The sequence below is a fragment of the Salvia splendens genome, chromosome 19, assembly GCF_004379255.2.
Source record: "Salvia splendens isolate huo1 chromosome 19, SspV2, whole genome shotgun sequence".
Classification (NCBI taxonomy): Eukaryota; Viridiplantae; Streptophyta; class Magnoliopsida; order Lamiales; family Lamiaceae; genus Salvia; species Salvia splendens.
Genome location: NC_056050.1, coordinates 20799679 through 20815659, shown reverse-complemented (window position 1 = coordinate 20815659; position 15981 = coordinate 20799679). Strand labels below are relative to the sequence as shown.

General features: G+C 35.4%; 1 protein-coding gene across 1 annotated transcript; it reads right to left on the bottom strand.

The window, feature by feature from the left end:
• Positions 1-223: 223 nt before the first annotated feature.
• On the bottom strand, positions 224-5936 carry LOC121779523 (far upstream element-binding protein 1-like). Its single transcript, XM_042176853.1, has 6 exons — positions 5544-5936; positions 4797-5086; positions 4487-4579; positions 4342-4413; positions 4104-4220; positions 224-1428 (listed from the first exon to the last, which is right to left on the bottom strand). The coding sequence occupies exons 1-6, from the start codon at positions 5827-5829 to the stop codon at positions 436-438; spliced, it is 1851 nt and encodes a 616-aa protein (XP_042032787.1). The 5' UTR covers positions 5830-5936; the 3' UTR covers positions 224-435.
• Positions 5937-15981: the final 10045 nt, after the last annotated feature.

Here is a 15981-nt window from a genome sequence, read left to right as displayed (position 1 = left end):
TTTTGCATTTGTGCTTGTTTGATGTATTTCTGCAGTAGACAACATTAGAAGCCATAATTATATTCGTTGTAGTATTCTATTTGCTACATATGTCCTACAAGCCATAATATATGCAGACACTATGGTGATTTATTCTAGTTTTAAGACGACTTTGCAAAATACCTTATCTCATTAACTACTACTAACTTGATGTAGAAACTTTGTGAATGTGCATACACTCAAATTTCTTAGAAAATCCAAATAATATTTGAAAAACAAAGCTAAGATGAGAAATCTGCGGTCAACACAATTTCCAGTTGTTGCAACTCAGTAACACAAAAACAAGAAAGGATCCATTGTACACTAGAAACCTAGTTAAAACACGATATCATACGAGCCATAACAAATACAACAATATAAGAGCATGAAAAACACGGCTTGACTCTACTCTACTCATCAACTAGGGGGTGATGCTTTAGCAGCCCCGGTGGATTGGGCCGCTTGAGGCGGGGTGGCGTCATAAGCACTACCATATTGTGCAGGCTGCTGTTGACCATAGCCAGGTTGAGCTGCTGCTGCTGGGTAACCGGACGATGGAGGTCGCTGGGCACCTGAATCTGGGTGAGCATAGCTAGCCTGGGCAGGTGGGGGCTGAGAACGAGGATAGCCAGGCTGAGCATATGCACCACCTTGTGCACTAGGTGATTGCTGAGGCTGTGCATATGCAGTGGGCTGACTGCCTTGTTTTTGAGACTGAGATGTCGCATAGTTTCCATAAGTTGGTTGGGTCCCGTAGCCACTCTGTGCTCCATAACCGGGCTGGCTGGAAGCTTGATGTGGATAATTTGGGTTTGGGCTGGGTTGACCACCGGTGTTGTATGACTGTGCAGACACAGGTGCTTGATTGGGGTCGCCTTGAGTTTGACCATCGGGTGTTGGATAGGCAGAGTTGTAGCTTTGCTGCTGTTGATCATATCCAGCACCGGGATTCTGCTGTTGCTGGCCGTAACCAGATTGAGCTGCATGATAACCACCATAACCATCTTGGCCGTAGCCGCCTTGTCCTTGACTGTAGGCGGCCTGACTGTAGCCATACCCTGAAGCATCGGTTGGGGCAGCAGGCCCCCCATGAGCTTGCTGTTGCTGGGATGGTGCGTGTTGGTTGTAATAATCATAGCCACCTCCCTGAGCAGCTTGCTGATTTTGAGGAGCAGTTGATGATTGATCCCAGCCAGCTCCATACCCACCGGATGCGGCTTGTGGAGGATAACCAGAGTACGGTGGTTGAGTCATGCCATATTGTGGTGGACCAGGGTATGCACCAGGCTGGACATAGCCATAACCAGGTTGTTGCCCAGCTGGGCCTGAGTGTCCCCAGTTAGTAGGTGGCCTAGCTTGAAAACCTTGCTGGGAATACCCTCCAGACATCGATTGACCTCTCATGCGGTTCTGCACAAAATTGTTATGACAAATGAACCTAGAACTGATTTTTCAACAAGACTAGCAACAATATATGGATAAAAATTAACATATAACTCAAAATGATAAGCGAGGCACATAGTAATGTATCAACATATATATATACAAGATCAAGTAACATATTAACCTCATATACTGAGCACTACACTCATAGAGAGTTGCATGAAGACAAAGATTAGACACCTACATACCGTACTTGTTGAGTCGTATTATTGGATAACTCCTGCTGAAGCCTATCCTCTCCCTATTCGAAGTGAATGGGTACAACAAAATAGCAGATGCTATACATCTATAGCAGAACTACAGGTACACAGCAAATTCCAGTATATACAAGAAAAACTTTATCTAAACAACATAGGATTATCCATTCAGTTACTAGGTGAAGAATCAATACAGACATCCGTAAAACCAGAAGCTGAGAAATATGTTCTACTGTTATTTATTCAATATTGGCAACTCAACTCAAAGGCTTTGATCAAAAACTAACATAGAACCAGGATAGGAGAAATGGCAAGATATGTTATATCATTATTTTCAACTTTACCTCATCAAGTGTAATAAGCAAATCATCTTGGGGTAGGGGATAAGAACAATATAATAAACAGCTAGTAGCTAACTCACAGCGGGCAATATAACATTATACTGTTCCTTCAACAAAATTGTAAACATGTTCAATATGATAGAGGTTAGATTCTCACAACAAAAAAATTATTTGAACAGTTCTTCAAGCGAAATCCCATGAACATATAAAAACAAACAGATATGATTGTAAGACAATGGAGCAACATAATATTAAGTCAATAAATACTTTGACATAGTCAAATCTCACAGGTATCATATGCCAGAAAACAAGTTAGTACAATGACTTATCACAAGTTAGTACAATATTTATTTGATGCCTCCACCGTGAAAACCAAACGCCCCAAGCTTTTATAGAGAGAAGATCCTCCCAAATATAAAAAAGCAATTTAATGCTGGATGGATTTAATATCATAAAAGAACAAGCTGAGGCAACACCAATAATTTCTAACCTTTATTATAGTCCCCAATAAGAGAATCAACTAAAAGATATACTATGATCCAGCACATGAAAGAGGTGGCAGTCTGAATATTAGTTAAAAGTTTATCCATCCAAACATGGTTAACTACAAAAGGTTTAAATATCCTCAATTTTACGAGAAGCTTAATATGCTGCTTAGTTACCTTAATGGAGACGAACCATGCAAACCTGCCTCATACAAACCAGATATCCGATATGCAATGAATCAAAAGAAGGATATAGGAAATATCGTTAAAAATCTCAACCTTATTTATCACTCTGAAACAGAACTGATTAAAAACTGGGGGTTTTTCTTTTTTTGTTCTAGAATAGAACTTAGATTCCGTGTTTGTACTGAACTTTTTTTTTGTTCCGGGTTTGGGAGAGACGCATGACCCTTATGCGTCTCCTTTTAATGAAACGCATGACGGAGATGCGTCTTTTATAGAGACGCATGAGGGACATGCGTCGTTAAATTTTTATTTTATTTTTATTTTTTTTTAAAGACGCATAAGCGTCATGCGTCACAGGCAAAGACGCATAAGCGTCATGCATCTTTCATTTTTTTTTTACTATTAAAAATAAAAATTAAAAATTAAAAAATTAAAAAAATTAAAAAATGAAAGACGCATGACGCTTATGCGTCTTTGCCTGTGACGCGTGACGCTTATGCGTCTTTCAAAAAAAATAAAAATAAAAATTTAACGACGCATGTCCCTCATGCGTCTCTATAAAAGACGCATCTCCGTCATGCGTTTCATTACAAGGAGACGCATGAGGGTCATGCGTCTCTCCCAAAGGCAGAATAAAAAAAATCCAGTACACTCGAGGAATGTTATATGTAGTCTAGAACAAAAAAAGAAAAAACCCTTAAAAACTGATCTAGCTATTGACAAAGACAACAGGAAGTAACCAAAATCGAGGAAATAATACCTAAAGAGCTCATAAAAACCAAAATACTACAGAGATACTACATACACTATAGTGGAAAGTAACCAGGAACTACAACCCGCGCTATAACCAAAAAAATAAGAACATGTACCACAGAGTTCTCCCTTATGGAATGAAGAGCAGTAAAAGCTGGATCCGCCAATCCAAGATTCATTTTGACAGGGGCAAAAGGATCTGTAAGTCTCTATATCCAAAATTGGCAAAATAGGGAAGGCAGACGGGATATATTGCAATTTATCTCAAATATATTCAGCTGGAGATATGGCCAGAAATATAGGAGTAATCTTCTCCTTACAAGTCAGATACATTTTAAATTGATAATGGACGTATAGTAGGGTAATAATACATTGATTAACAACACAGTGACAAAGAAATAAATGTAACACTTCAATTAATTGTGAATTGATAACAGGCTTTGAGTCAGCGATAAACCCAAGAAATTTAAATCTCAACGAACACAAGAAGAATGCAATCATATAGAAAACCAACATGGTATCATATTAAACATTAAAATATTGGGTGACATGTTAATGTACACAGACAAAACCCAAAGACTCTGGCATATCAATATGGAAGTATAAACAGTTATTTTCCATACATAAACATAACAAACAAAGTCACAAAAGAACATATAAATGACAACCATTGAACAAACCTCACTGGTAACTTCTTCAACCAACTGTTTTGCAGCTTCAATTTGTTCGCTAGTTCCTTCAATTTGCACTGTCCTCTCCTTTGACATATCACCCGGGGGGAGATGAAGAGGTATGACCTGTAGCATGTGAGAAAGTACCTTGGTATTATGATGAGTTCATACAGAAGTTGCAGTTTTATGAAAATCGATAGCAACTATCAGCATAATGCATTTTGTAAAATAGTTCAGGCCACCCTACCTGGATACGAGCTCCAGTTGTTGCTTGCATACTTTTTATAGTTTCACCTCCTTTACCAATAACAAGTCCCACCTGAAAATTTATCCATTGTAAGGAAACTACAGGCTAAATAATTATAAGAACCAATCAACAACATCTACCATACTTTATTATTAGGGATCATCATAACAAATTGATCGGCCCCAGATTGCTGCCCGGTCAACCGCCGGGAGACTATTCCAGAACCACCTGCATCAGCCTGCCCCATTGAAAAGTAAACTGTTGCTACAGATATTCATCAAATAAAATATGGGTGACCTGGCACATTGCTTTCTCAAACTTCCACGACCACAGAGCAGATGTATGAAGCCGAATTAAAGTTAACATGAGGGTGTCAAAATAAAACATCCTTAAGTGGAGAACGCCGCCAAACACCCACACAGGTAGTATTAAACAGCTTGCTAACATGAATATACCTCAGAAAGAACATCATTGATCAATTGCTCTGCTTTGGCTATCTGATCAGGAGTTCCCGTGAGCTCAACTGCTCTTGAAGTAGAGTTAGGATCGGCATCCATGTCTCTGGTGACCTGAATCTTAGCTCCTGACTGTAGTTGGAGGTACTTGATAGTCTCGCCACCTTTGCCAATTATCACACCAACCCTTCCATTTGGAATATCAATTTTCTTGCTCGGACCTGGGTAACCATACGAAGCACTTTGTGCTGGAGCACCAAGACCTAAACCTGGATGTTTGTGGCTAACACCTACAGCCAAAGTACATAAAACATTTTTGTCCCTCAAATTCAATTATCCTTGGCCATTCAGAAAATCACAATAACAGCTAATCTATTTGACTATTTCCAATCTTTTGCAAGTTTACACACTGATGCCAAGTACTGCACAATTAATAACATGAAAATCTCGAGTAACATATATTACCAAAAACACAGAAGTGAAAAAAAAAGGACGCCTATTATCATTGTTAGAAACTAATAAAAAAATTGTGCAACAGTGCCAACAAATATTTTGGAATTCAATAATCACCATACATAAACTATAAGTGTAAACTCGATCGAACTGAGTGATCATAAAAAATTCGTACACTATATACACCAAATGCACAAACACTCTACGAGAGCACTAAGAGCTGAGCAGAAGAGAGTGTGAGGGATAGAGAAACACATCATGCTGTATAAACTTATTCCAAAAAAAAGCCCCAACCTGTATCAACAGCATCATATCCACCGGCGCCAGCTCCGTTATCAACTCTGGCTCTCTTCGAAGGGTCGACGTTGTTCAAAAGCCTCGCAGCTATCTCCTGCGCCTTCTGTTTAGCCAGCTCGATCTCGTTCATTGGCGGCGGAACGTTGCTGTACGAAGGCGGAGGTGCGGCGGAATCAGGAGGCGACGAGAACCCCGTCGACCTGCGGCCCACAGGTGGTGGGGAATCATCATACTTGCGCTTGTTCGATTCGCCTCCGGTAGCGTAAGCGACCTCATCTGCCATTTCTGCCGGAAATTAGAGGGGGGAAGGAGAGACGTAAAAACCCTAGATTGGGCAGAAGAGAGATTCGATATTAAAATCAGAGTAAGTGAATTGGTAACTGAATTTTCAAATTTGAATAAAAATAATCATTAAATTCTAAAAATATATGGCTAGAACTTGAATTTAGTATAGTAATCTCACTCAGAGCATCTCCGATAGCGAAAAAAAAATTGAGAAAAATATTATCCTTTATAAAAATAATTAAAAAGACAAACAAAAAATTTAATGGGCGTGGTCGAGTTGTATTAGACTCGTTCATTCTTAACCAAATGGTTAGAGCATCTCCAAGGGGAGAGGTAAAGTCATATAACTACCATATATACCTTCTCTTTAATGAAATATCTTATAACTACTATATTTGTCTTCTTTTTATGAAAAATCATTATTCGAGAGGGAAAGTATTTGAGAAGGTATACCCTCTATGTTTTTCATCCATTTTATACTATTATTTTATTTTTTAAAAAATAATTTACCTTTTTATATATCTTGTCCCTTTAAAATTTGGTACTTTTTGGAAGGGTATATTTCACTTTTTGAGAAGGTAAATAGATGATATATACTTCTTTCATTTACCTTTCCTTCTTGGAGATGCTCTCAGGGGATCGATCCCTGCCTCAAAATGAAAGAAGATATAATACCTCCTCAATTACCATTGGAGCATACAATTTTATGAAAAAGAGGTAAATATTGTTTTTCTTTGCACCTCCATTTACCCTTTCTCTTGAACATGCTTTGATGGTAGTACTTAATCTTCAAGTTTAGATAAAAGTAGTCTATGAACTTTAAAAATATCATAGATAGTCCTTGAAATTAAGAAGTAATCTCACTTATTATCACTTATAGTACTTTTTCACTATTTGACCTATTTTTCTACCAATTCCCCCAACACCCCCTCCCCCCCAAAATAAGGAGTGTATTTTTGGAAAAATTGAGATATGTAACTACTGGTTTTGAGTATGATATTTTTTTTAATCTCTCTGTGATATTGAGTATGATATTTTTTTATAGTTTTATATCAAATTTTATTGAAATATAAATTTTTATATTTCTATCTCTTCTCTTAAAATTTTATTTAGTAAGTAAAAAATTACTCTCTCTATCCACAATAAGAGTCATATTTTGCCATTTCGGTCCTCTCCCAATAAGAGTTCTATTGCATTAAATTTTTATTAACTATAACAAATAAAATTATAAATTTAATTGAAAAAATCTACTTTCTTCCCCTCTCTTTCACTTTTGTTACGTTCTTAATTATTTTTATATGATTATCTTTTTTATAATTAAGGTGTAGTATATGTATTTTATTTGTAACTACCTTGTTTAGTTAGAAGTAGTAATTTAAATAATCAAATTTATAATATGTAATATTAAAAAATTAACCAAACCACAATCAAAACTAAATTTAGCTACAGGTCATTTTAATAATTAGATTTATAATTTTATTTTTATAATTAATATATTTAATTAATTTCATATTATTATTTATTTTACTTTTATACTTTCTACATAATTTTATGAGAAAGAGAGAGAAATGTGATTTGACATAAAGTGAATGAAAAAGTAAAGTAAAAATATCATTTCAGGTATAGGAAAATATTATATCGAATATACTAGATAGAGAGATAGAGAAATTATCATACCGAGTACCCAGATACTTAATTTTATAAAAGTCCAAAAAATGTCCTCCATGCATTGGTGACATTTTCGGTGGAAAACCATGAGTGAGATTGCCCCCTAACTTCAGAGACTACCCATGATTTTTTAAATTTCATAAATAATTTTTATTTAAACTTGAAAATTTAGGTATCATTTATGTAGTTTACTCTTAATTTTAAATTGGTACAAATTGAACTTATTAAACTTAAAATGTTTGGTACTAATTTTTCAAAATAAAATCATATTATCATGCTACTAGTAATATTTTTGCAACAATAATATTGATGTTGACCACTTTCTCGATCATAGATTTTTCAGAATCTTTGCCCTTCCCCAATTTCAAATACCTAAAATGGTTCTAATGCTTATGTCTCTTTCAATTTTTTGTATAGAATTGGACTTAGATTTAATAGTTAGACATAGGGGTGGTTCGGTACGGTATACCGTATCCCGAGTGTCATACCGTATACCGTACCGAAAGTTACGGTATGACAAAACACCATACCGATACCGTACCGAATTTTTTGATATAACGGAGTTCGGTATACCGGAAATTCGGTAAGATAGTTTTTTATACTGTTACCATATCGTGTTTTCGATATACTGTACCGCATTTCGGTATACCGTACTTTTGCGGTAAGTACGGTATACCGAACTGTGGTACGACATACAATTATACCTGTTATACCAAAAAAAAAATCTATTATACCCAAAATATTCAAAAAAACAATTCTAGTGTTCAACTACTTAAAAAGTCCAAAACAATCAAATTTTGTTCATACTGTCATTCTTTTTAAATTTTAGTATAAATATAACATATATATATATAGTCTCATTATATGCAAATCAACTCCTTATTGCCGAACCGCAAAATCATACCAAATTAGGGTTTTTAGATCTAGTTTTTTATGATTGAGATGCGCAAATTTATAAATTATTTCCGCCTCCATCACGAGCCTATTTTTATTCATCCCAAGGCAAATATGTCATATTAACATATTACAAAAATTTAACTTCATGGTGATGGTGTGATGGTAATGGCGATGGCGATGGCGATGGCGATGGTGATGATGATCAATATCATGGTGTAACTATTGTTGGCTATGGCCGCGAGGGTAATGACATATATTATATCTGTCAAAACTCTTATGGCATCAATTGGTGATACATAGGTTACGTCAAGGTTTTAAGGGATTTAATTGTGGTGAAGTATGTTCTCATTGCACTCTGAGTCCAGTAAACGCTTAGGAGTAAAATATATAAAGATGCGATTAATAGTGTTTTTATTGGAGATTTCGCAAAGAACACAAATGAGAGCGTCCGAAGTTGGCCAATCTGCGAACATAGGCGAAACAAGTCAAGGGATTCCAACTGTCGATAGAAAGAGTAGACTTCTCGAAGAAAGCACTACCTACTCATGTGTGTTGCGCATGTGTGAACAGTTCAGCTGAATATTGGAGTATTTAAAGAGAAATTGTGTATCAAAAATAGTATTAACTATTAGAACAATCTTGATTTTAGTTTTACTTAGTCTATCTCCTTAGCTTACTTTTGCTCAGAATTCTCTCTAGCTTAGCTAACTCTAATGTCTCCCTCATAGTGAATTTACTGCTTTTGCTTATAAATGTGAACTTTTGCTCAGAATTCTCTCTAGCTTAGCTAACTCTAATGTCTCCTTCGTAGTTAATTTACTGCTTTTGCTTATGAATTTGAACTTTTCCTACTTTAAAAAAAACTTCAATTCTTGTAAGTTTTTACTTTATTCCAATAGGATTTTACTCCATTCCAGTACGTAAAGGCGATTTCGCTGTCTCGTACCTTTCTTTCTCTCTACAATGTTTATCACCGCCGCCACTGCGCTGACAACAAAATAAAATGATTGCCTAATTTAATGGTGTAATAAACACATGGAATGATGTAATAAACTATTTGAATGAAGTATATGTAGAAGCATTTGAAGTCCTACTGGAACGAAGTACAAACCTTATCCAATGAAGTAATAATGTTTCTGAATGAAGTAATAAACCTACTTGAATAAATTGCATTTTTAAAGTGAATAGAGTAAAAACCCACTTCAATGAATTCGAATGAAGCATGTGTTGAATCATTTCAAAACCAACTGGAAGCAAGTAAAAACATGTAGTTTCAAGGTATTACCTACCGAATGAAGTAATAAACATAATACAATGAAGTAAAATGAGTTTGTAATGAAGACCGAAATAATTTACACATCAACGCATCTCATCAAAAAACTAGATCTAATGGCCCTAATTTGGTCTCTAGTTCGGTCTTAAAAATTAGTTCGACATTGATCACAACTCTCTCTCTATATATATGTGTGTGTGTGTGTGTTTTATATATATATATATATATATAAAACAATCCTATATATATAGGGTTGTGTTAAAGATAGAACCATTCTTAAGTGTAGAACCTAGAACTCTACATATTTTATTCATTGGATGAGGAAAAAATGACGGTCAAGATTAAAAATCATACATATTAGACTATGTTTTCACAACATTCCGGACTCAACATGTGAAAAAACTCACATGTTGATGGAAGAATGAATGAAACGAAGAAGAGTCCATGCATGCTTTATTTTTTCACTTCTCTGCATTCACCCATTAATAATAGTTTTGGTTGTAATGGGAAGTTGCTGTGCAAATCAACACCATTGGATTAAAAGATCTAACGACCTCCGTTTGGCATTTGTTCTACGTTTAAGAATGGTTCTACGTTTAAGAATGGTCCCTATATATATATAGGGAGATGATCAAAATAAAAATGCATTTAAATCCAGAAATGCAGCCCAAATCTTGGCCCTAGGATTAGATGATCTAATGGTCAATAATTAACCAAAAATACGGAAGGTCATAATTAAGCAATTTTAGGTCATATTATAATATTTGGGTTTAATGTCACGCTAAGATCATTTTAGGTCATGCTTTGTTAGCATGACCTAAATATTAACTAACTATGACCTAAAAGTGCCCTACGTATGATATTGTTCTGCGTTTCTGTATTTAATATGGGCCGTTAGATCTCATTCATCAACGGTCCAGATGATATGCATTATTACATTATAATGGTGCATTATTAGTCGATGTGCATTATTCAACTGAAAATCTGCATTATTACACTATAATGGTGCATTATTAGTCGGTGTGCATTATTCAACTGAAAATCTGCATTATTAAATGACAAGTGGCACCAATCTAACCGTCAGATGACAATCGTGGGGATGTATTCATTTCCTTTTTGTATCTTTTGTTCTTTGTTCTTTTTAATCCCAGCCCCACGATTTTATCATCCGACGGTTAGATTGGTGCCACGTGTCATTTAATAATGCAGATTTTCAGTTGAATAATGCACACCGACTAATAATGCACCATTATAGTGTAATAATGCAGATCATCTGGACTGTTGATGAATGAGATCTAACGACCCATATTAAGAAGAATAAATGATCTAAGGGATAAATAGGAGAATAACGCTCCTCTATATATCCCTTAGATCCTTTATCCTTCTTAATATGGGCCGTTAGATCTCATTCATCAACGGTTCAGATAATCTGCATTATTACACTATAATGGTGCATTATTAGTCGGTGTGCATTATTCAACTGAAAATATGCATTATTAAATGACACGTGACACCAATCTAACCGTCGGATGACAAAATCGTGGGGCTGAGATCAAGAAGGAAAAATGAGGAAATATGCAAAAAGGAAATGAATTCATCCATATATATATATATAGGATAGTGATCAAGATATAACTAATCTTAAGTGTATAACTAGAGAACAAATCTCAGCCACATATCTTAATGGAACAAATATTATTTATTTTAATAATACAAAATAGACCAAGGGTATTTTTGGAAATTACATTATGAAATTTAAATATGAAATTACAATATGAAATTACGCTGCCGTCGTTGATCGTGATGAGCTCCTTGATCTCCTCGATGCTGCTGTAGTAATCCTGCGGATTATCGTTGAAGCAGGCGTAATTCGAGGAGGAAGTGGAGGTGCCGGCGTCGTTGAAGAAGAGGTTTTGGTGGTGATCGTCAATTCCTTGGAAGGAGAAGCTCTGGTGGCTGATATGGCTGCCATCGGAGGAGCTGCAACTGCCTTGATCAAGCGCCAGCACATTATTGGGGTTGGTGTAGGCATCACACAGTGGGGGTGTTTGTGCGTGGATTCTCCGATATCTTGTCCTCCGCGTCATTCTCCGATATCTTCTCCTCCACCACCTTCTTCAGCTCCGCCGTCACGTCGGCGATGGAAAAGTACTTTTGCATCTGAAGAATCGGAATCCAATTCAACCTCCGGTGGTGAATAGCCGCGAAAGCCTATTCGTACGCCGCCCCGTCCTCCAGCTGCGTCAGGTGGCCGCAGAGCGCGTCAATAATCGTGTTCGCTGCAGCAAACTCGCCACGGAACCAGGCGATAATGGCGTCCTTGGCTAACGCCTCTGATGTCGCCGGCAGCTGAACCTATTATTTCACTTTACTCTCTAATAAAATAATTACATAAATCCATTTAGGATTAAGTCTTTTAATCCACATTCTTTCATGTAGAACTGGTAATTACTGGAGGAACGAGTGTTTAGGAAAATGAGATTTCTTTATCCATATTGCCTCAAAATTCTGATTGATAAAATGATAACACAAAGTTCGGATTTTGGAACGTGAAGAATGGATCCATAAAAACGGTTTTTCATTTGGGTATTACCCGCTGTTCTCTTTACAATAAAGTGATATAGTTCTATATTTTACTTCACTCTTGCTCACAAAACACATCACTCTTACTCTGATTTTACTTCACTCTTGTTCACAAAACACATCACTCTTGCTCTGATTTTAATTCACTCTTGTTCACAAAACACATCACTCTTATTATGATTTTACTTCACTCTTGTTCACAAAACGCATCACTCTTATTATGATTTTACTTCACTCTTGTTCACAAAACGCATCACTCTTAGTCTGATTTTACTTCACTCTTGTTCACAAAACGCATCACTCTTAATCTGATTTTACTTCACTCTTGTTCACAAAACACATCACTCTTACTCTGATTTTAATTCACTCTTGTTCACAAAACACATCACTCTTATTATGATTTTACTTCACTCTTGTTCACAAAACGCATCACTCTTATTATGATTTTACTTCACTCTTGTTCACAAAACGCATCACTCTTAATCTGATTTTACTTCACTCTTGTTCACAAAACGCATCACTTTTAATCTGATTTTACTTCACTCTTGTTCACAAAACACATCACTCTTACTCTGATTTTACTTCACTCTTGTTCACAAAACACATCACTCTTACTCTGATTTTACTTCACTCTTGTTCACAAAACACATCACTCTTAATCTGATTTTACTTCACTCTTGTTCACAAAACACATCACTCTTAATCTGATTTTACTTCACTCTTGTTCACAAAACACATCACTCTTACTCTGATTTTACTTCACTCTTGTTCACAAAACACATCACTCTTACTCTGATTTTACTTCACTCTTGTTCACAAAACACATCACTCTTATTCTGATTTTACTCCACTCTTGTTCACAAAACACATCATTCTTACTCTGATTTTACTTCACTCTTGTTCACAAAACACATCACTCTTATTCTGATTTTACTTCACTCTTATTCTGATTTTACTTCACTCTTGTTCACAAAACACATCACTCTTACTCTGATTTTACTTCACTCTTGTTCACAAAACGCATCACTCTTAATCTGATTTTACTTCACTCTTGTTCACAAAACACATCACTCTTACTCTGATTTTACTTCACTCTTGTTCACAAAACACATCACTCTTACTCTGATTTTACTTCACTCTTGTTCACAAAACGCATCACTCTTAATCTGATTTTACTTCACTCTTGTTCACAAAACACATCACTCTTACTCTGATTTTACTTCACTCTTGTTCACAAAACACATCACTCTTACTCTGATTTTACTTCACTCTTGTTCACAAAACGCATCACTCTTAATCTGATTTTACTTCACTCTTGTTCACAAAACACATCAGTCTTACTCTGATTTTACTTCACTCTTGTTCACAAAACACATCACTCTTACTCTGAGTTTACTTCACTCTTGTTCACAAAACACATCACTCTTACTCTGATTTTACTTCACTCTTGTTCACAAAACACATCACTCTTACTCTGATTTTACTTTACTCTTGTTCACAAAACACATCACTCTTACTCTGATTTTACTTCACTCTTGTTCACAAAACACATCACTCTTACTCTGATTTTACTTCACTTTTGTTCACAAAACACATCATTCTTACTCTGATTTTACTTCACTCTTGTTCACAAAACACATCACTCTTATTCTGATTTTACTTCACTCTTATTCTGATTTTACTTCACTCTTGTTCACAAAACACATCACTCTTACTCTGATTTTACTTCACTCCTGTTCACAAAACGCATCACTCTTAATCTGATTTTACTTCACTCTTGTTCACAAAACGCATCACTCTTAATCTGATTTTACTTCACTCTTGTTCACAAAACACATCACTCTTACTCTGATTTTAATTCACTCTTGTTCACAAAACACATCACTCTTATTATGATTTTACTTCACTCTTGTTCACAAAACGCATCACTCTTTCTATGACTTTACTTCACTCTTGTTCACAAAACGCATCACTCTTAATCTGATTTTACTTCACTCTTGTTCACAAAACGCATCACTTTTAATCTGATTTTACTTCACTCTTGTTCACAAAACACACCACTCTTACTCTGATTTTACTTCACTCTTGTTCACAAAACACATCACTCTTACTCTGATTTTACTTCACTCTTGTTCACAAAACACATCACTCTTAATCTGATTTTACTTCACTCTTGTTCACAAAACACATCACTCTTAATCTGATTTTACTTCACTCTTATTCACAAAACACATCACTCTTACTCTGATTTTACTTCACTCTTGTTCACAAAACACATCACTCTTACTCTGATTTTACTTCACTCTTGTTCACAAAACACATCACTCTTATTCTGATTTTACTCCACTCTTGTTCACAAAACACATCATTCTTACTCTGATTTTACTTCACTCTTGTTCACAAAACACATCACTCTTATTCTGATTTTACTTCACTCTTATTCTGATTTTACTTCACTCTTGTTCACAAAACACATCACTCTTACTCTGATTTTACTTCACTCTTGTTCACAAAACGCATCACTCTTAATCTGATTTTACTTCACTCTTGTTCACAAAACACATCACTTTTACTCTGATTTTACTTCACTCTTGTTCACAAAACACATCACTCTTACTCTGATTTTACTTCACTCTTGTGAACAAAACGCATCACTCTTACTCTGATTTTACTTCACTCTTGTTCACAAAACACATCACTCTTAATCTGATTTTACTTCACTCTTGTTCACAAAACACATCACTCTTACTCTGATTTTACTTCACTCTTGTTCACAAAACACATCATTCTTACTCTGATTTTACTTCACTCTTGTTCACAAAACGCATCACTCTTAATCTGATTTTACTTCACTCTTGTTCACAAAACACATCACTCTTACTCTGATTTTACTTCACTCTTGTTCACAAAACACATCACTCTTACTCTGATTTTACTTCACTCTTGTTCACAAAACACATCACTCTTACTCTGATTTTAATTCACTCTTGTTCACAAAACACATCACTCTTATTATGATTTTACTTCACTCTTGTTCACAAAACGCATCACTCTTATTATGATTTTACTTCACTCTTGTTCACAAAACGCATCACTCTTAGTCTGATTTTACTTCACTCTTGTTCACAAAACGCATCACTCTTAATCTGATTTTACTTCACTCTTGTTCACAAAACACATCACTCTTACTCTGATTTTAATTCACTCTTGTTCACAAAACACATCACTCTTATTATGATTTTACTTCACTCTTGTTCACAAAACGCATCACTCTTATTATGATTTTACTTCACTCTTGTTCACAAAACGCATCACTCTTAATCTGATTTTACTTCACTCTTGTTCACAAAACGCATCACTTTTAATCTGATTTTACTTCACTTTTGTTCACAAAACACATCACTCTTAATCTGATTTTACTTCACTCTTGTTCACAAAACACATCACTCTTAATCTGATTTTACTTCACTCTTGTTCACAAAACACATCACTCTTACTCTGATTTTACTTCACTCTTGTTCACAAAACACATCACTCTTACTCTGATTTTACTTCACTCTTGTTCACAAAACACATCACTCTTATTCTGATTTTACTCCACTCTTGTTCACAAAACACATCATTCTTACTCTGATTTTACTTCACTCTTGTTCACAAAACACATCACTCTTATTCTGATTTTACTTCACTCTTATTCTGATTTTACTTCACTCTTGTTCACAAAACACA